General features: G+C 43.5%; 1 protein-coding gene across 1 annotated transcript in view; it reads left to right on the top strand.

The window, feature by feature from the left end:
* Positions 1–21476, top strand: part of TTBK1 (tau tubulin kinase 1) — a 104467-nt gene that overhangs the window by 76450 nt on the left and 6541 nt on the right. The window contains exon 14 of the mRNA XM_050315218.1: positions 19165–20756. Coding sequence (XP_050171175.1) covers positions 19165–20756 — 1592 coding nt within the window. The remainder of the gene's footprint in view (positions 1–19164; positions 20757–21476) is intronic.

Here is a 21476-nt window from a genome sequence, read left to right as displayed (position 1 = left end):
GCTCTTCTCAAAGTAAGATGAAAAAGGATGATTTCCTTAAGCAGATTCTTCTCTGATGTTATTTTTTTCCATTTCCAGTACAGAGTTGAATAGAACAACAGATTCCAGAGGAAATGGAATTTGTGAAAGAAGTAAACTCAGTAACTCTTAATAATTTTTGTTCATAGCCTCAAAAACACACATGTTCAGTTTTCAAGGTCAATTTTAGGAATGTAAATTACTCTTGTTCTATTTTTAAAGAAAAACCAAAAAATTTTTAGTATTACCAGTGAGAGAAGGGAACAAACAGGAAAACTGAGTGTTTATAAAATCTAACCCTTTTGTTCAGACAACAACAATGACTAGCTCCATCCGTAAAATTCAAAGGTCAGTAATCTACCTAATGCTACTCATGGTTATATAAAGAACTGCTCTTCTAAGTTCAAAAGTCTGATTGATAAAAATGGTTTATTTATATAGACTTCAAATAAGACTTTCTTCCAGTTAAAATTATTAATAAATTGAAAGCCAACTAACCAAACAAAATATGTTTATATGTTGCTATCTCTTACAAGAGGGGCTGTTCTCCTGCCCTTAGCTCAGCACTATTCCACACCTTTAGTGGCTGTCAAGAAGAAAAGAGAAATCACTGAGGAGAAGGTTTGTAGTGACAGAAGGTGGGTGGTTTGATAAAATACTACTGACAGGCTGGCTCTGCAGAAGGATCTGGATTGCTTGATAAATTGCTTGCATTCAAAGTAATGATTGCATTCACCTAGGGGCAAGGTCATGTTTTGAGTACAAAGAGAGAAACCGCCCTGGGAGGTGCTGTCTCCCAGAATGAGGTGGAAGTTAGGTGCAGTAATTGGCTGCATCTAAGTTCTCATTATGCTGCTACAACAAAAAAGAATAAATACATTTTTCTTTTATGTATCAGCAGGAAAATGAAGATGTGAGCAGAGGGAGATCTTTTGTAGTGATGGGATCACTACTAGACATCATATTCAAGTCTTCTGTGTAAATTTTTGTAAACGAAAAACCTAAAAGAGGAGAAGTGATACAAGAATATTTGGTTCTGTAAAACCTGCCTTGTAGAATGAGCTGGAAGAAATGCAGTCTGTCATTAAAGACAAAACAAAAAAGTGACATGATTGCTGTTAGGTCTACCTCTGCCTGAAGAGAGCAAGACAGGTTTTAATCTGCCAGGCAAAGATATTGGTCTAAGTGCTGGAAGGTAAAGTAGCAAAGGTAAAACTAGAAGCTCATTTTAAAGACATAGGTGTGTAGTAACCATTGAAATACATTATTAAAAGACACTGAATTCTTTGCTATTCAGACTCTGTAAAGTGGGATATTGGTTTCTAAACCAGTCCTGTTAAACTGTCAGATTTGGGCTCTATACCACAGTAACTGGACATGTTGCTGTTGCCTGTTTTTTATGGGAAGTATTATTTCATGATCAGTATGTCTTTTCCAATTTAATTCTGAACCAACTAATTGATGATAATGGCTGGAATCCTGATGTTAAAGTAGTATACTAAGAGTATTAAAAATAGCAAGTTTGCAAATTTTTTTAACATCTTCATTCTAGTGCTGTAATAATTACTATGGAGTCCACACATTGCTGAGGAACAGTTGGCAAATTAATGTGAAAATATCTCTTTTTTATATATATGGAAATGTAATAAATTAATATTGAAACTAGTTGCAGTGCAATTCTAAAAACACTTTTGTAGATTACATTTATATTGCATTTATTTACTGCGTTTCATTTACAATGACTGCAATTATAAATGTAAATATGTCCAAAATCGGTTGGCAAAAAACCCACATCTAGAAAGCTCAAAGGAAATGTCAAGCAGTCATTTTGCATTGGGGGCTGCACTTTCATGGTCAAGTTAGGGGAACAGAACTGTCAGTTCTCCGAGAGATCCCCCCCCTACCCTTTCAGCCCTTTCTGTTGTGCCAGTGCCAGTGTTTGTGTGGCTGCATAGACCTGCATAGGGAAAAGGACAGTTGTTTTCAGGTTTTGTTCCTCTCCTGCTTTAGTTCCCTGTCCATTTGCACAACAGCAAGCCAAGGTCAGCAGGGAGGAAAAAAACCCCAATTGATAGAAGACTGTTGGCATGAAAAGTGATCATGGGGTAAAGGCTGAAAAATTAGTTGCCCTAGTTGTTTGTCCTCTTATGTTTGATAGGGGTTTTTTTAAAATTCTTCAGCTGGGATAAGCCAGTGTAAATCAATACTAGTAAAATAAAATTCCCTTTCAGCGTCAGATTCTTAGAGAAATTGCATTCATCAGAAGGGTCCAAGAACAGTATTTGCATCGTGAGAGATATTCTTCTTTTTACTTCCCATTGTACGTAGCACTTGTTCTCCTCAGAATCCAAATTCGAAATGAGCATTTGCCACTCCATCCAGAGATCATGAGCATCAGGACAGGTAGCTGTGGCTAGGATCTCATGATCTGCTTAAGCAAGCAAATGTTCATCACTTGCAGGTACATACAAAAGCCATGTTTTTATATCTTGACCTCTTGGCTCCTTTCACTTTCTTTCTATGCAGAATGGGAGATGTTTCCAATTTATTACCCTCTCCCCAGCCCTCTGCTGTCAAATGCTTGGGTTAAGCAGCATGAATTGGGTAAATCACTTTCAGTGGAGGTTTTAGTGGGAGGGGGTTGACTGAAAATGAGTTACACTGACACAGGTAGACCCACGTTGACAAAGTCCCTGGTGTGAGCCTGACTTTGCCATTCCCATACCTTTCTACTAGTGCTGAGGGGCAGGCATGTGAGTTATGGTGCATCATCTCTACCACTGTTTAAAGTATCTTCTGCTACAGTTATGACAGAAGTAAGATAGAAATGCCCCGTAAAACAGCCATATGGGTGATATAATCCCATCCTTACGCTACCTCTTCATGATGAAGTTGCTCTTGTTCTTCCACTCTTTGTATTGTGTATCTGAACCTGGACATTGTGGTGGTCAAGGCTGCTGCAGGACTGTTGTTCTGAAAGGGACAAACTTATTCAAAAGTTGTATTTGTTGAGCTAAGTATCTTTGTGGCTCCTAGAGAGGTCCAACCTGGATGATGCTTTCCTTGCTTCATGACAGATGTTGACTCCAAGACTTTTCTTTCAGCTCTTTTCCTGTAAATTATGTGGTGATTCTTCAAGGAATCATATCAGCCCAGAAACATATCAGCCCACCTCTCTGATCTGGTGTCCAAACGAATTTTGAGGAGCGTAAAGGAAGCTGCTCTATCTGCCTTTCAGTTACTAAGTACTCAGCTGGGTGCACCTTCTCCTTTCTGGTGCTGGGAGGCAGCAGGCACCACCTGAGCTATGAGGGATGTTGGCAGCTGACACCTCCCCTGCCCAGGATGACGAAACTTTACTTGCACAGTTGGCCTCTGGGTTGGACTGGGATAAGGCAGCCTATCTCCTCTAGGATCTCATGCATTGCTCTGTAACCAGAGAAACTGCTGGGCAGCTGCCACCCAGCCTATGTTTAATCTGAATCTGAATGCAAGAACAACAGCAGTCAGCTGTAGCCCCAAGCTTCTGGTGGACTTCACATACAACACAATGATGAGGCAGAACCCCCTCATCTTCACCTTTCTGCTGAAAAGCTCTGTTGGATCTAGTTGCCTCTTTGTTCCCCTTTGCCCATCTCAACTCTTCCCCATATGACAGTCCTTTTACTCCACCCTGGTTGCCTGTGTCCCACTCCACACATTCACCCGACCCATGGTTTACCTCCATTGTCACTAATGGAATTTCATACCTCACCTTCTCATGGCATCCTTGGGTACCTGCGCTACCTCCTGCCTTTGCCATTCCCAAGAATCTGCAAAGCATTGCTCCTGCACCAGTTTCCTATGCATTCCGTAGCTCACAGTGCACCATACAGTCCCTATATCACTTTGATCAGCCAAGAGGCCTTCCCTCCCCCTGATTTCCTTGGAGGAAATTGGGAAAAAAAAAAAAAGGGCACATTTTGGCACTTGGAGAAGTCTCAGCTCTACATGGAATCTGTGTGAGGATTGCTTTGTTTAAAGGCAGCTTGATTTCAAAGATGCTAATGGAAGATACCTTCCATTTTCAGGACAGCTTCACAAGTTTCAAATCCTGGAATCCTTAGTACCTAGGAAACTCCCCCCAATTATTGTCTGCATCAGCAGCTAAATTTAGACAGCTGGCAATGCTCTTTCCCTTAAGACACAAGTACCGTCTCTATTTGCAAACCATGTAAATAGTTGGTTAAACACCATTTCTATCATTGTGAGCATGTCTCTAAGTTCCATTTAAATCGGTGCCTGATCTCTGTGAGTGAGAAAATGTCTTGACTCCCAAGTTCTTCCAAATGGATGTTTTCTAAGCTGGCAAAATTGACTGTCCCCATTTTCCAGCCTGGGAGTTGGGGGAGTGCGGAGAATCCAAATAGAAATAGAGTATTTAAAAACAGCCAGGACAGGGCAATTATAAGTGCAACAGAGCTGACACTTTTTTCATTAACTGTAAATTTCAACACACTGGTGTTTTCTCATGTTGCCTATCTTAATCTGGAGGTATCACGGAACAGTGGATTGTTTTCTTGAGGATTGGTGTTCTTCACTTTGCCACTTATAATGACTGTTCTTCCCTTTTCAAACGTGTGCCACTGCCATTAGGCCACCAAAGTATCCTGTTGTTTTAAACAAGCTCCTTGTTCCTTCTACAATTCCATTTGGCACCTAGCTCTCCCCAGCTGCTTCTGTGGCAGTCAGACCCAAGTGTTATACAAGAAGGCGGTGTGCCTTTAAAAACCAGTCAACAATCTTTTTTCCTTTGTGATACGTTTTTTTAGATAGAGGACCTCTGGAAAGAGGCCTATCATTTCAAACTAATCAGCCATAATAAGCGAAGGTGCTTCCCTAGCCTGCTCACAGGGCAAAGAGGTTGACTGGCACTTTAATAGTTGGGCTGTTTCTTTTCCAAAGGGTGCTCTAAAGCCAGTGAACTTTCTCTTCTAACTCACCTAGGCTGTGAGCACTTTGAGATGAGAAATAAAACAAGTGTCATTCACGACATTTCTCTGCTCCGTGCTTCAAACATTTCTTCCAAAGATTTCGCTTTGGAGTGTTTAACTACCTCATCTGTCTTTTGTTTCAGTAGCATCGCCAAGCTTTGGTACCATCTTTATCACTGGCTACACTGCCCCAAAGTGTGCAACCTCTTCTGAGAGTCTCAGTGATTTGTTTTGTACTTCTACAGTCAGATGGGAAACCAGAGCAAACACCTCAATTTAGCCTTTCCAGAGTTTGTTCAGAAACAACACAGTCGTGGTATTCCTACCTTCCTATGGCCTCTTAACCCAAAAGATCACCAAGTGCTTTATTTTTCCCGTGAGTCACTTCTCTGCTGTTTGACATGCAGGATTTCTGGAAGAAGCCAGAAGCAAATAAAGCCTTTTCAGAACATGTCAGGATGAAGCCAGACATGAGAGTTTGATTGCACAGAGGGAATTTCAGGAGGTAGAATATTTTTTCATGATCTGTAAGTTGTCAGAACGGTGGGTGGGACCTATATACCAAATACAACGAATATCATTGAGATGTTTCTTTGACTGCAAATCACCAGGAACTTCACTTGCTCTCTTGTGTAAAAATGCACTATTTGAATCTGGTGCTGTGATCCTTTGTAAATAAATTTAGGCAAGAAAAGATAACCATTGCTAGTTTAGTCCTCTGTTGTAAAATAGCTTAACAATAGGATGCACTATGAGACTGAAGATTGGAAAGCATGGAAAGATATGTTCAGTCCTTTTCCTGTTTTCTAACATGCTTCCTTCTCACACCTCCATCAATCCTCCATGATGTGTATATGTGGAACTTTTAAGTGCTTGACAGTGGCACTCAAGATTATTCTTGAAAATCTGAGATTTTCTACTGCTTCTCTGGAGGGATTGGTGACAGATACCAACCATGTTTGTCCAGTGGATGTAGCATCTCTTCCTTAGGCTACATGGAGTCCCTGTGGTATCCAGTCACATTTGTATTGCAGCCACATAATACTGCGACAATGACCTAATTTATTTTTATTGTGATCTGCTGGGTTAGATGAATGACACATCTCATTAATGCTTGTCATTAGAGATTTATTCATGACTATCAGAACTTTACCTGGAGCTGAGACCGTTTTACCACTTTCACGTTGAATAAGGGCTCTTTTATCCCAATCTATTCAAAAGAGAAGCTTTTATTTTTGTTTTTCCTTTTATTGTTTCTCTTTGGTGACAAATGGAAAAGAACAATTTAGAGACAGCTCTCGTATATTTGTCTAGCTCTGCTTCGCAGTAACAGGTGGGCTGCAAGAGGCTAGCTGGAAAAAAATAAAATTGCGTTTCCTAGCAGACAAGGTCTGAAACTTTTAAAATTATGGATTATTTGCAAATCCCTAACATCCTATTAGTGTTTATTGTGAATAAAGTACCCCAGATATTTCTCACCTGGAGAACATGGGGTACCCTTCTCCTTGAGCTGCTTCCCCTGTAGTTGCCAGCCCTCCCCACAGTGACTGGAGGAGGTGACAATTTCTGGAGAGGCTGACCAAAGTAAGCCAGATGTGCTTCCTGATTTCACTATTGTCCCCAGGATGGTGTTGTGTTGCTTTTTGCTGGATCTTCCATTTCTGACTGTGTGTATGTTTATATGTGTGCATGACCTGCACGTGGAGGGTGAATGGCCACGTGTGGTCCTGCCTTACAGAAGTGTTTCTGTGCCAGTAAATGGGCCACTTTGCACACACCCAAATGCTCAAAAGGCAGTTGCAAAGAACAAATCTCAACCAGTTACAGAAAGTATCCTTATGATGTCTGGTTCAGGTGGCACACCTGGCCTCCTTTGCATGTTTCAGGTCTGATTTCAGCAACCTGGATGTTCTATTAATTCAGTGTGTTGTGACACATACACATCTCTCTTTTTGCTGTCAACTGGTGGCAGAGTATTCTGGCAATAAGAACAGTGCTACCACTTGGGACATAATTTATAGTATGCAAACACCTATTTTGGGTAATATCAAAACATTAAATAAAATATGTAAAGGCTGATCATTGCAGTACCACCTTCCTTTTCGTTGCATTTTTATACCACATGTTCTGTGTTTGGGTCGCTATAACACACAAACCCGCATTGGCAGTTCCATGGGACAGCGCAAAGATTAATTTCTGGGAAATGTTTCTAAGTATTATTTGCTATATTGCAACTTCTTTGTATCACACCTGCCGTTGAAAAAATGATGCTATGATGAATGTACATTTTGAACAAGCTGCTAACTGTGTAACCTGGGGATTGGAAGCAATCCTCATTTTACATTCACTTGCATGTCTTATAGTGTTTGAAAGGAAAATGGCTTTATGTTTGGAGGTTTTATTTTTTCATATGCAAAGTGTTTCAAGTGAGTTACCTCATCTAGTGCACTTGCCTCGTAAGAATCCCCAGGGCTTCCTCCGACAACTCCAACAAAATTCTCAGTTTAATTATGAGTGCAATGAATTATTTGGCAACATGGCAAATTTCCTCTGAAAAAGTCAGATGAGGATTTCCGTGGGACTCTTGCCCCTTCAGCTTGGTCCTTCCTAAAAAAACCCTGCCAGATCAGGTTCTTATTCAGAAACTGCTAATTTCTGGTTATTTTTATGACTAAGGAAGATGTTTATCTTTCAGAATATTCTTCTTCTTTCTTGCTGCTATTAAGTTGCCTTTTCAATTAGGGACTAGAACAATTTTTGGATTATCGTTTCCTTCCACTTTGCTCACCTTTTCCCGTGTCTCTTATGAGTGGTAAAAATCAGGTGGCCCCTGTGTCTGCTCAGACAGGGAGTTCTGTGTTGGCACTTGCTGGAGACACTGGTGGGTGCAGAGGGGGGAAGCTGAGTGGCAGGCATACCACTTTTACAGTGCTTTTGCTTCCATCCAAGACGCTAGGAAAACTGGCACAAACCTAACATACGAAAGCACAAACAGGGAGGAGAACACTTATCCAGCACAGGAATGGACTGTCCTGTTCACCTTGGTAAAAAGAATGAAGAAAAAGGCCGTGGAGCATTTGATGGTAAGATGCTGGAAAGAAGAACATCTTTGACGTTTATGGTGCTGATTCTTGGAACACGGAGATCCTGCAAGCAAGCATGGCAGCTCTAAGACTCCTGCTACTTTTACCTGATCTGATGCTGGTTTGAAGAAAGAGCTGCTTCAGAAACTCAGATTCTAGGTTTTTTCCACTCACTGTTGTCAATCCTGCCAGATGTCCCAGTCCCAATCAAGCTTAGTCTGTGTTGGCAGAGGATAATGTCACTTCCAGGATATGCTAAGGTCCTGATAGTATCCAAATAAAACTGTTACAGGGAAGACCGGACTACAGCTCTTGCTGTCTGCGTGCCATCTGCATCTCTCAGGACTAAGGCCTCTTCCCATTCCCAATGGAACAATTAACATTGCGTTGGGAACTTGATTTCTGCTTCTCAGACTTTCCAGCTCCCATGAAGAATCTCAGGGACCAGCATATCCTTCTTTTGCATTACCTTGTGTCACATGTTAGACTTCTGTTGCTGCTAAGCAGGAGAATCCAAACCATGTTTAACCAACTGCTACTCAAGTAGGAGGTGAATGTGGGTTTCTGTGGTTTTTGCTACTGAGAGGAGGCAAAAGTCGTAGGTAACCTGTTGTGCTTCCTGGTTTGCTTGAGAAACTTCATCTGCCGAGGCTTGAGTTAGCTTGAAGCAGCGGATCTCAGTACGGTCCCCTTCAACTGTGTCTCCAGCATTAAGAGGCACAGCAGAAGGGATTTGTCAAGTTGCCAGAAGTCCTCACAGTTTGCTAGGGACAGAAGGTTTGCAGAAGCCGTGGAAGTTTGTCTCAGGGGGAAGGCAGCAGGGAGGTGGAGGGGACGCAGCCTGCTGTAGCTTTAAAGCGGTACTGCGTAGGGATCCACTTAGAAGGATGCAGTTGACTAAAGGGATCCGACGCTTGTTTTGCTTGAGTCTTTTTATTCTTCCGGTATCTAATCCCTTTAGAGCCTAAGGTCAACCCCTTTTTGTACTGCAATAACACTGTAATATATGCTTGCACTAATTCTTCTGGTACACCAAGCATGCAAGGCAAATTTAAAGCTTTTTTTCAGAAGAAAAAGACTGTATTATTGTGTATATAGAAATACTGAGAGAGAATTTGAATTCTGTCTCCTGTATAAAAGCATGCATTGATTACCTGTATGTAGATCATGCTGTAAATGCTGCAGAGTACTGTAAAATCCTACACTTGAAATCACAATGAACAGGCAATGTCATCAAAAACAAACGAAACAGAAGCTGTGCAATGGTTTTCGTGCCTTTTTTAAATCCATGTATGTTAATCCAGACAATCGGAAAAAAAAGAAAAAAAAACAAACAAAAAAACAAACAAACAAAAAAAAGCTTGTATACTACTAAAACCTTATTAAAGAATCAAAGGCAGCACCTTGTTGATGGCTGTTTCTTTGTTTACTTGTTGACTTTCTTTGGTGATGGCTGCATTTTTTTGTTTCCTTTCTTGCTTTGTTTTTCTATTCCCTTTCCTTCCCAGCTCTGGGAAGGTGTCCCCTGCTTGTCCTTGGGTACACTGGAGCACTAGGCAGGGAGATGAAGGAGATCTGGTAGAACTGTGAGAGTTTTGTTATTTTTAATGAATGTGATCACTAAAAACATGCTTTTAAGTTTAAACTTAAAACTGCTGTTAAGACAGATCTGGGAATTGAAACAGAATTCCGTGACTGTTAGGGATGTGTTTCATGTACTTTGAGAAGGCCACAGTATGAGTTCAATTGACATAAATTTAGGCTAGTACCAATTTCTCTGACTTGAATCCATATCACAGCCACAGATTACAACTAGCCCCAACTTATGTAAGTTTTTAGAGCTCTAGCTTGACGGTTACCACCATCCAACTGGGTAAACTTAAGCTAGTACCATGCAATGCCTACAAACACAGCAGAGCCTGTTTATCATGTTTCTCTTGGTTTCTTACACTGGACATCTTCTCCTGGCAGGCAGCATGGTGTGCACGGGGTGGGTGGATAGCTGTCACCCATCAGACATTTGACAAACTGTTTCAGAACATCTGAACTTACAGCCCCTCCACTCCCCAAAACCCCAGGGAGATGGATGCAAAATTGTGGCTGACCTGCAAGTAACGTGCTCCTGCCTGGGCTGCTCAGTGCATCCAGCCACGCTTACCTTTCATCATGACTTCTATTTGAAAGCTGCCTCTCCTGTAGAGCGGCATATGGTTCAACCTCATTTGCTTTTGACCTGTCAGGGATCAGGCTAGAAGAGGAAATACAGCAACAGACCCTGTCTGCTTTGGTGTGAAAGGCATAGTTGCTAAATCAAGTGTTTTTGTGAACCTGGCTGGAGAGGGAGGCTGAAGGCAATAGGTGCATGCAAAGGCTCTGGTACCTGTGGAAAGGGTGGTGGAAACTTTCCCCATGCAGAAGAATCACAAGACCCCAGCTCCTCAAAGGCAGAGAGAAGTTTGTGCAGGCAGGTGATGGTCTGGGAGGAAGAGATAGGATTAGGTTGTGGTCTCTGACTTGGGTTCTACAGTGTGCGAGTCCCTTTCTCCTCCTGGGAATTGTATGGAGGGTCAGACAGGATTCTTCTGAGTTTGGTTCAGCAAGGTCCAAAGCCTGTCTTCTCCATGCTTCAAAATGTGTTTTGGTTTTCCCCTGTGAGGCTGCTGGTATGTGGCAGATGTGTGCATCTGTCAAGAGGAAGGGTGCAGTGATGCCGTGTCTGAGACATGGTTTAGAGCATGGTCTGAAACAGTAGATAGAAGTGCAGCATTCCCTGGATTTATGTTAGGTATATATTGTGATGTTTTTTCCTGTACCTGGTTAATTTTTGCTTACAAGAGATGGGACAGAAAAAAATCCCAAATTCTATAGTATAATATATGCACTGTTGCCTTTGCCCCAAATCAGTGCAGAGCTACTCGGGAGAGCAGGCTTTTCTGGAGGACATTGAGCCCACTCTGTACCGTGTGTGTTGCATTAAGCATATAGAAATTTGACAAAAAAGTAAACCCCCTTTGTGTTCCAGCTGGTCCTCAGAGATCAGAGTGGCTGGGTGTGGCTGGGCTTCATTTCTGACTGTTACCAATTCAGCACCATGACTCAACAAGAACTTCCACGAGCACAGATTCACAAATAGTGTGGTGTTGACACAGTAGGTCTGATAGTGTTCAGTAAGAACTTGATCACAAGTTCACAGATAACCACAGATTCACACGAAACCCAGTTTACCAACACTGTATGTCTGGCCAAGTTCAATAAGAACTTTCATAAGAACTTCAGATTCCTGTAGTGTAGTTCATTGCAGCAACAGGAAAGCACGTTCAATATTGCAGGTTATAGGTGCGTTTACTACAGAGCGTGAATATGTGTCATGACTGAAGTTATAGTGACAGAGATGTGAGAGTGATATATAAATGTATTTTACTGGGTCTTCTCCAACACAGTTGGAGGCACAAAGCTCACCTAAATGCATCCCTTCACGGGAGGAGGAGAGACACAGTCTGTCAACCAAGCAAGCAGAGGTGCTTTCCCTGCTCTTCTTTTTCCTTCTTTTGCTTTTCTTTGCCCTGAAACCCCTCTTCTTCTATACAATAATTTTGGCCCTTCCCAAAGGAGTGGAACAATCACACATCATAGGTGGGATTTTTGGCAACTGTCATCAAACGTGTAAGGCATGTCCTCCTCCACCCGTTGAAGCGGCAGTAAGGGCTGCCTGACCTTTGCCAGAGCATCTTTGAACACATCCTACACTCCTCAAGGGACCAGATTTGTAACACAACTTGTTATGGACAGTGGAGAGGGAGTGAGGCTGATGGCTGGTGTAGAGGTGCAAATGCTTTCCTGTCCCTCACTGGAACAACGTTGGGCCATGAGGCCACCATTTCATCACAGAAAACATGCAGTTGCTTGGCCTTGCTCGAGTCAGGTGCAAGGTCAGCTGGCTCACATTTTGTCAGCCAGCATCATCAATTTGTCACTGACTTAAACCGACACTGACCATTTATCCCATCATTGCATCACTGTGGTCATAGTCGTGCAAACAATACCTATAATATTATCTCACACTGAGGCACATCCTGGGCTGTGTATTTCTCTTTCTTGATCAGAGATCAAGATCATCATAAGTTCATCACAGATCATCAGAAGTTCATTTAACTTCATATAATTTACTTTTGGGCTATCTCTCCAGGGCGATTCCTTGTCCTCCTCTTCCACACTTTTCGTTTCCATCCACACAGATTATATGCATACCTAGCAGATAACCCGGGTTATTGTTGATCACTTATATGATAATAATACACAAAATACAATAAGTGCAACAAAGAATGATAACAAAGATTGTGATAAGCTTTGTAGCCAGTCAGTAAACAAAAATCCTAACCCACCAAGAAGCCTGTGTAACCATTTGTTTTCCATACTACTTCTAAGATCTCTACTTGCTTTTGCATACTTCATATGATCTAGTTGGTCATACAGATCTTTAGTTACATTTGGTATGTGAATGCAGCAGGTGTCATTAGATAGACTCAAATATCCACACACTCCATTTTCAGGAAATAGTAAAAGTCTGACATTAGTCTGTTTTGCACAGCAATTTTTGATGTTGCCTGTAATTGTATCTTTACTTCCTTCAGTCCTACACGAGTTGCATTAGTCAGTGCTTTGACTTGTCCAGTAAGATTATATAACATCATTCAATCTTGGAATGCCATCAGCTGGAGCGTGAAAACAGATTCCAGAACCCACCCCACCACAAGTCCAGTTGCTGCATGTTGCCATTGGTCTCCTGATTCCCTTTTGATGCATCCCCGCAGCTGTTGAAAGAGGCTGCTTCCTCTAAAGGGAACAATGTGTTAATAGTCTCAGCACATGCTGGCATCCCCTTCCCTCTATTAGTAAGTCAGCTGACCATGTTCCATCATTGCTAACCCACATGGTATGCCCCATGGAGGGCATGCTTGGTCCTGAACAAATTATGTCAGACCTGGTATCACTGTTAGTCAAAAAAGATCAAGTATCGCTGAGAGGGGTGGTACAGTTCCAACAAACACAACCTAATCTGAGAGCTCAGGCTACGAGGCCCAATCTCTGAATTTCAGTTTTGTTGGAGTTTCAGTTATAAACTTTCCAATTATGATATTTGAGGCTGTTCAAGTGAGGAAGATTAAAATTTGTGTACCTTTATCAACCTGTATGGGAACATCTGGTAATCCAATTGTTCCTTCCCAATTAATGCATCAGTTGGTAGGTCACATATAATACCAGACAGCACAGTGTGGCACTGCCCACACCCTTGGAATATGCTTTCCTCATGGTGTATTAGTACACGTGTCCTGGGGAGGAGGATAAATCATATAAATTGTTTTACTATTAGTCCCACTATTAGCTTAGTGATGTTGCAATTTCTTATAGTTATATTATTGTTGGTCCACTTTAAAATATATTTTCCTTCCTCAGTTCCTCAAGTTAGATTTCTGTGTTTTTTCCACACAATCTCCCAAGTTTTGGTCAAATCCATAGTTAATATTTCCCAAGGTACTGGTGAGTTGGCAGACTGAGGATGCATGCAGTGATTTGACTAACATTGTGTGTTTATCCAAAAGCTTGGATTAACTGCAGCATAAGATTGGAAGCAAAGCCTGAACTTCCATCTAAGTAAGAATAACAGTATTTTATCTACATTATAGTTGGAATTTTTGTTTCCAAATTTATCATGAAATCAAGAAGTATATGTGCTATGACCAAAAACTTGTAGGCACTCTGACTGTATATATGACAGTTCTTCACTCTACATGCAGTTCATCCAGATACAATTCCCCTATTAAGACAAAAAGTGGACAAATGCTCAGTCTTGTTGCAGGCCAGAAAGGTTAGGTTAAATTCAGGGTATAATCCACCTGGTAATAATCCCATATGTTTTTTCTGAACTATCTCTTGCTTCCCAGGCATAAGGATTTTTCAGGGTTGTTCATACCACTGATGCTGTCCCAGTTTGAGGCTGATACAGGCTGGTCAGCATAGAAGCCAGTAGGTTGTTCCCCCAGCTTTCTTTCTGCATCAAAGCAGAGCCACAGGAGGCCTTAATTTTCAGACAACCATTTCCACTCCATGTATTATATAACTGATAGTCATTAGACAGTCACAGATGCCATCCAGGCTCACGGGTTTTAAAAAATCACTTAACTAACCCATTGGAGCATTCAGCAAGACCATTAGCCTGGGGATATTATGGAATGCAAAATACCCACTGGGTTCCTTCCTCTTTGGACCAATCTTGAAATACCATGGCTGTGAAATGTAAGCCTTTGCCACTCTGAATTTCCCCTGGTAGGGGAACTGTGCTGAACCATGCTTTCATAATTCCATTGATACCCCCCAGAGAGGTAAACCACTGTAGGTTTCTGAGCAGTGCCTGCAGGTGACCCTGTACCCTTATGAACTACATCTAGGAGGTGGGAAGGTCCCCTCATAATCACACTCCATCCTCTTTTTATCTGTTCCACCTTTTTCACCACTTGCACCAGGGACAGCAAACCCTTTTCAAGATCAGAGTGCCTCATTTTAGTACCATTGAAAGAGTGGGAGCCTAACTCCAGTGGTGTCTCCAGCTCTTCTGGCCCCTTTTGCCTCAGATTTCCTGGAGAGCCATGCTCACTGAATCCCCATTCTGTGTGAATAAGGTCGGTTGGATGTAGGGGACTGAGCTGTTGGAACAACCTCAGTTCTTTTATTAACAATTCTAATGCATTCTCGTGCTGTTCACAGAATCACAGAATATGCCAAGTTCGAAGGAAAACAAGGATCATTGTGTCCAATCCTTAGCCCTGCACAGTACCATCCCCAAGAGTGTGCCTGAGAGTATCTTCTTGTACTCTGTTGGGCTTGGTACTGTGACCACTTCCCTGGGGAGCCTCTTCCAGCACCCAACCACCCTCTGGGTGAAGAAGCTTTTTCTAATATCCAACCTAAACCTCTCCTGACACAACTTCAGCCCATTTCCTCGGGTCCTGTCATTGGTCACCACAGAGAAGAGATCAATGCCTGCCCCTCCTCTTCTTCTGACAAGGAAGTTGTAACTGCAATGAGGTCTCCCCTCAGTCTCCTTTTCTCCAGGCTAACAGAACAAGTGACCTCAGGTGCTCCTCCTATGGTTTCCACTCAAGGCCCTTCACCATCTTCATTGCCCTCCTTTGGGCACTCTCTCATAGCTTAATATCTTTCTTATATTGCAGTGGCCAAAACTGCACACCATATTCCAAGTGAGGCCCCAGTGCAGAGCAGAGTGGGACAATCACCTCCCTTGGCCAGCTGGTGATGCTTTGCCTGATGCCCCCCCGGACATGGTTGGCCCTCCTGGCTGCCAGGACACTGCTGACTCATGTCCAACTTGCTGTCAACCAGGACCCCCAGGTCCCTTTCCACAGCCTCTCGTTCCACAGTCTGTATGTACATCTGGGGTTGCCCCATCCCAAGTGAAAAATCTGGCACTTGCTGTAGTTGAACTTCATATGGTTGGTAATTACACATTTGCCCAGGTCTCTCTGCAGGGCCTCCCTGCCTTCAAGGGAGTCAACAGCTCCTCCCAGTTTTGTGTCATCTGCAGACTTGCATAGTGCTCCTTCCAGTCCTGCATCCAAGTAATTTATGAAGATGTTGAGGAGCACAGGGCCCAAGAGGGATCCCTGTGGAACCCCACTAGTGACAGATCACCAGTCTGATGTCACCCCAGTCACTATTACTCTCTGTGCTCGGCCCATGAGCCAATTGCTCACCCACCACATGATGTGTTTATCCAGCTGTGGGCTGGACATTTTGTCCAGAAGGATCCTGTGAGAGACAGGATCAAAAGCTTTACTGAAATCCGAAAAGATTCTGTCCGCTGGCTTCAACTAGGTGGGTTACCTTGTCATGGAAGGAAATCAGGTTTGATAAGCAGAACTTTCCTCTCATGAGGCTGTGCTGGCTGTGACCAGTGACTGCATTGTCTTTCAGGTGTTTTTTCTTCTCCATAACTTTACGAGGCACTGAAGTGAGACTGACAGGTCTGTAGTTTCCTTCTCGTCCTTCTTGAAAATTAGTACAATGTCTGCCAGCTTCCAGTCATCAGAGACCTCCAGAGATTCCTTATACATTTTTTATTCTACAATTTTAAGATACAGACTAAGCCTCTCCACTCCCGCTCTTCTGACATCTTCCCTCAGTTCTCCCCATCAGAAGAGCATAGCAGAAAAGTTCTTCTCTGGCCTTTAGGGAATAGTCCTAGAGCAGTTGAGTGTGCTTTACTGCAAAAGACACATAATAACTCTGAAGACAGGGACCAAGTGTCTCTAGTGAGGTGTTCAAACTGAGAACACCTTGTTCAGCAGAGTGACCGCTTGCAGCAGGCTGCTGATCACGTTAACTTAACAGTGAAGACAGTGTCAGACTTTGATGCCATAGGACAGTCTCCCTTCTTAACAGCTTCAAGTGATGATAGTAGTGAAGATAAGAAAGTGTGTGTTACAATAATACTTGACCCAAGAGCTGGTTCAACAAAGTTTCTTTTAGTTGGATATTTATGCTCTTTGGACTTTCTCCATGGTGCATTTAGAGTGGCAAAGCAGTCACTGTCTCAGGCTCCCTTAAGGAATTCCTTCTGGCAATTTTGGGGTACTGCATGCAACAGGTGAAGCAGTCCAAGTCTCCCAAAGGTAGGTAGAAGCCAAGCAGTCACTATTGTGCTTAGGGTGCAGTGTCCATGCAGGGAAAATAGAAAATACAAGGAGAAATTGAAATGACAGATAGAAAGGCAGTCCATTTGCTAAATACTGCAAGGAATTTGTAGAAGTGGAAGTACATGGAGGTTAGAAAGGTATCTACAGCAAAGTAATAGCAAAGGGACGCCAGAGAACAAGAAATAAAGAGCCATTATTTTTTCTTACAGCAACATCCTGCTGTCCAGCTCCATGTCATATTTTATTGCTTAATGCAATCTCATCTCAGAAAAGCTTCTAATGTCTTGCAAGGGAAAGAGCTACTGAGGAAAGAAGGGCTGCTGGAGACAGAGCTGGTGGTGGGACAAGACTGCAGGGCACAGAAACCATATCTCTGGCCAATATAGGATGTGCATTGCAGGACTGCATTCCGTTCACCTTGACCACAAAGCAGATGAGATGACACAAGCTAAGGGCTGGGAGGAGATTTGCAAGTCTAGGTAGGAGCATATTTCAATATGAAGAGAGAAAGCAGCAATCATCCATCTGCCTCATCAAAACAGCATCTAGAAAATGGGATGACAAAGAGCAGCAGAGGAAGTGTTGTTGGGGTTGTGAAACTCATTCCAGTGGGAGGCTTAGCACAAGGCAAGGTCAGGTCAGGTCCCAGTCCCACTGGGGGAGTATGTCTGTTTGTTCAGGATCTATTTCTTGGGAAAATCACACCCAGCCAATAGACAGAATCCAATCTTAGGCTATTTAATGGGCTAATTTCCAAGAAATGGCTGAGGGAAGAAGCCAAGTGGGTAATTTCCTTTGCAAAGGGTGGTAAGTGCCTCTTACCAGTCCAAGTTCCACATCTGTCACCCTGGTACAAAAGGTAGAGTAGTCAGTGAAAGGCCAAATTAGGCTAATTAGGCTTCAGCTTTAATGAAAGAAGAGAAGCAGTTTTGGACTCCAGAGATATTGCCAAAATCAGCCTGTACTTTAATTTATAAGATATAAAAAGAAATATTAACTGGATAACAACTTAACACTGTGCAGAACATCTATTTGAAATGTTCCTGTTGCGCATGAGCATAAAAATGTCACATTTTTCAGGCATAATAGTAGGGAGTTTCTCAGCACAGAATAACATGCAGATTTTCAGCACAATTTAAATGTGCCATTGGACTGAAAAGCCACAGGGGGCATTGTCTTCCCCCTGGAGACAAAAAGATCTGTTCCCATAGCCAGGTGAACGTGGGAGCTGTTGGCAGCTCTGAAGTTCACATAGTTAAGTGGGTCCTTGTTTAGGCTTCTGTATCCTAAATATCCTCTGACGCTGTCAAATGCCACTTGAAAACACAGATGTTTGGAGTCCTTCTGTTCGTGATTAAATCTTTTCAAGGGTAACATGTAATGCATTATTGACTAGTCGAGTTTATGGAGAGCTTACAGTTTTCCAGCCCTAATAGAAGCATAATGTAAATTATTTTTTTAAATCCATTCTGCGGAGTGGTGCCGATGTGATTTTCATTTACAACCAATTGTTAATTAGGCCAAGCTTCAGTAAGCATTTCCTATTTATTTTGTCCTTTGGTTCTGTTTAGTCAAGCGTGTGCATGTGTGTGTGAGCTGCTGTTTTTCTGTAGTATCATTTGCAGTCACTTCACAGCCTGTTCCTGGCACCTTACAGGCAGTCTCTCTGCCATGGACTGGACAAACACTGCCCCCACCACCTGTCCTGTCCACCCTTCGCTTCTCATGGCTGGACACGCCAGAGTCTGATAATGACACTTTATGTGCCAGCTTTCTTGACTCGCTGATGATTTTAGTGAGCACAGAAGCCTGTAGAAGACAGAAGGAAGAGTTGCTGGAAGGATGTAGGAGCAGAAGGGGGGATGGATAGTGCAGTGGAACACAAGGGTTACTGCCCCAGGGACGATGGTGGATGGCAGTGGAAAGCGATAAGGAAATTTTTCTAGCCCAGAGGTGCCTCTTGAGTTCACTATGGCCTTGGGCATAAAAGAGAGTTGCTGAGTGTTCCAGTGAAGAAGAATATGTAAATATGTAAATACTGAAATAAATGTAGAAATATCGAAGAAGATTGGGAAATGTAAAAAAATCCTGAGAATTGCTTGAAAACAGTTCTTTTGGGTCCAGGTTAAAGACCACTAACAAATGGCCTTCTCTGGCACATTTTTTTGCCCTCATTGGTAAGTATCTGTGAATCTCTGCTTTTTAAGGTTTGTAGGAATGAAATGATGGAGTGACCACTGCTCAGGCATGTATTTTGGAAGAATGATGGACTGGATACTTTCCACAGATTCTTCCCATTGCTGTTTATCCTGATGTCTTCTGTGTCAATGCTGTGTCTGAATACTAACTAACTCTTTTGTCACCTCTGTCTTCTTGCAGGCATATATGCTGAAGTCGTTTGAAATGAATGGCCTGCCCAAGGTGGTCCCTTTAAGTTTGCCTTATCAAGACTTCAGAAAAGATATGTCAGACTACTGGGAAAAGCCTAAGGTATCCCAGCGGATAAAGAAAGTTGATTTTTCAAATATTGTCTTGACTGCTCCTTGCAAACCTCTGGAACCTTACCTGGAAATAAATGGAAAAGAGGAGGAGGAAGAAGATGAGGAAGACTACGAGGAGGAGGAGGAGGAGGAAGATGAAGGGGAGGAGGGAAGCAATGAGATTGACATGCACAGTGGTTCCAGCAGTGACCTGAGTCAGAAAAGCACAGAGCACAGCCAGGAGTGTGCACCATCCACACTCCTGGCTGATGACCAGAAGGGATCGAAGGGTCGAGCATCCACTGCTGATGGGGACGTGGAGCTGGAGGAAGGCTCAAAAACACTAGTGCTGTTTTCACCAGGTGATCTGAAAAAGTCTCCTGTGGCCACAGACTTAGCTCCAGAGGTTGATCTGGGCACTCTTGCTGCACTGACGCCTCAGAGCGAGCGGCCTCAGCCTATGGGTAGCCAACTGGATGTGTCTGAGCCAGGGACCCTGTCCTCAGTCCTTAAATCTGAACCAAAGCCTCCCGTGGCAGTGGCTACAGCTTCCTCCCCCTTTACCAAAGTTGAGCGCACATTCGTTCACATTGCTGAAAAGACCCACCTAAACGTCATGTCTTCCAGCAGCCAGCTGATGCGGCACGAGGAGTACTGCCCGCCGGGACAGTTTGAGGAAGTAATTATTGAAGAAGAGCTGGAGGACAACCTGGTGCTGGTAGAGAACGGAAGCATACATTCGGGGCTGGAAGGGGCAGAGACTGAGAGCTGCGCACTTTCAGCTAATCCCATCGAAACCACCTCAGAGACTGTGGGGGAGCAGCTGGCCCTTCCCAATGGCATAGCAAAGCCTCCTGAGGACAAGCAGAAGCTCTCCAGCAAAGCGGTGCTCTCACTGGATTTGGAAGAGCCTGGCAAGGTGGTTACAAGGGAGACTGGCCTTGAGAAGTCAGCATCAGCGGCAGGACACCTCAAGCGAGAAGAGACCCTCCGTGACACACCACAGCAGGGCCCCAGGAGACTGCTGGGCTCCAGGTATAGAAGTCGGATACCCGTTTTGTTCTCCGAGGAGGACACCGGCTCAGATCTTTCGACTTCACTCTCAGCCAAAGAAAGGCTTTATAAGAGGGCAAAGCAACCTGACTTGGCCCGCCTGGTGATGGAGAAGAGACAGAACCGCCTCATCCGGCTGGCCTCTGGGGCCTCCTCCTCAGCCTCCTCCAGCGACGAGAGGCGGAGAGCCTCAGAAACCCTGTCAGCCACGGGGTCTGAGGAGGACACCCATGACTCTGATGATTCCATCCCAAGGAAGGGAGGGAAGAAGTCTGCGCTCCTGGGGAAAGAAGAGAGATCCATAAGCACAAAGAGCAGAATTCCTCGTCCCATCACGCCAGTGAAGACACCACTGGAGGCAGCAAGGTCGGAGATCTCCGTGGCTGTGGCAATTGCAGGGCTGTGCAACTCCCCACAGGATGCAGCCGCTGTCTGCAGGTAAGACCAAAACGGTGAGAAATGCAAAGTGTTGGGCTTTTTGAGGAGACACAGCCGTGGTTCCGCTCACCTCCCATGACTTCACCCTTCACTCAGCTTGAATACATGGTCCATCCTTGTTTCCTAATGTCATTTTAGCTCAGCAGTGTGTGAAATTTTCACCTGTCCTTTTTTCTTTGAAGCCTCTTGTCACTTGCCCTGGCTTTCCTTCCACAAGCTCTTTCACTTGACCTGATCCTGCTAATAGCAGATGCCTCCAGTGTTGAGCTCTAACTTCTGCAGCATGCTAAGCCATGAATCTGCAAGGATCTGGCCTGGCTATTGCTATTAGAGGTGGCAAGGGTGACAAGGCTGCCAGTTGTGATTACCTCAGTTGGTTTATCTTACATCACAGTTACCGTCAGAAGCCAACTGGTGCAATCCGTTGCCCACAATCCCAGGTTGTATCTCCTGACTTGGAAGAGGTTGCTGCATCCAGCAGAAGAGTCCCAGATACATACTGTCAGTCAAGCCATGCCTGTGTGTTGATCCAGAGGGTGCTGGAGGATCAGGGCAAACACTTACAAGTTAACTGCATCGAGAGTTACAGGATGGTGTTCAAATCAGGGCTCCATCTGGTACGTGGCTAGTTCCTGTCGTCCTAGTGCTGGAGACTCCTTGTACTTGCCCAGCAAGATTCAATGTCAATCCTACTAGGACCCCAGTGCCCCTTGCCGAAAC

This window comes from Myiozetetes cayanensis, unplaced genomic scaffold (assembly GCF_022539395.1).
Source record: "Myiozetetes cayanensis isolate MyiCay16 unplaced genomic scaffold, myiCay2020 scf2-11, whole genome shotgun sequence".
NCBI classification, from domain to species: Eukaryota; Metazoa; Chordata; class Aves; order Passeriformes; family Tyrannidae; genus Myiozetetes; species Myiozetetes cayanensis.
This window is presented reverse-complemented; position numbering and strand designations above follow the sequence as displayed.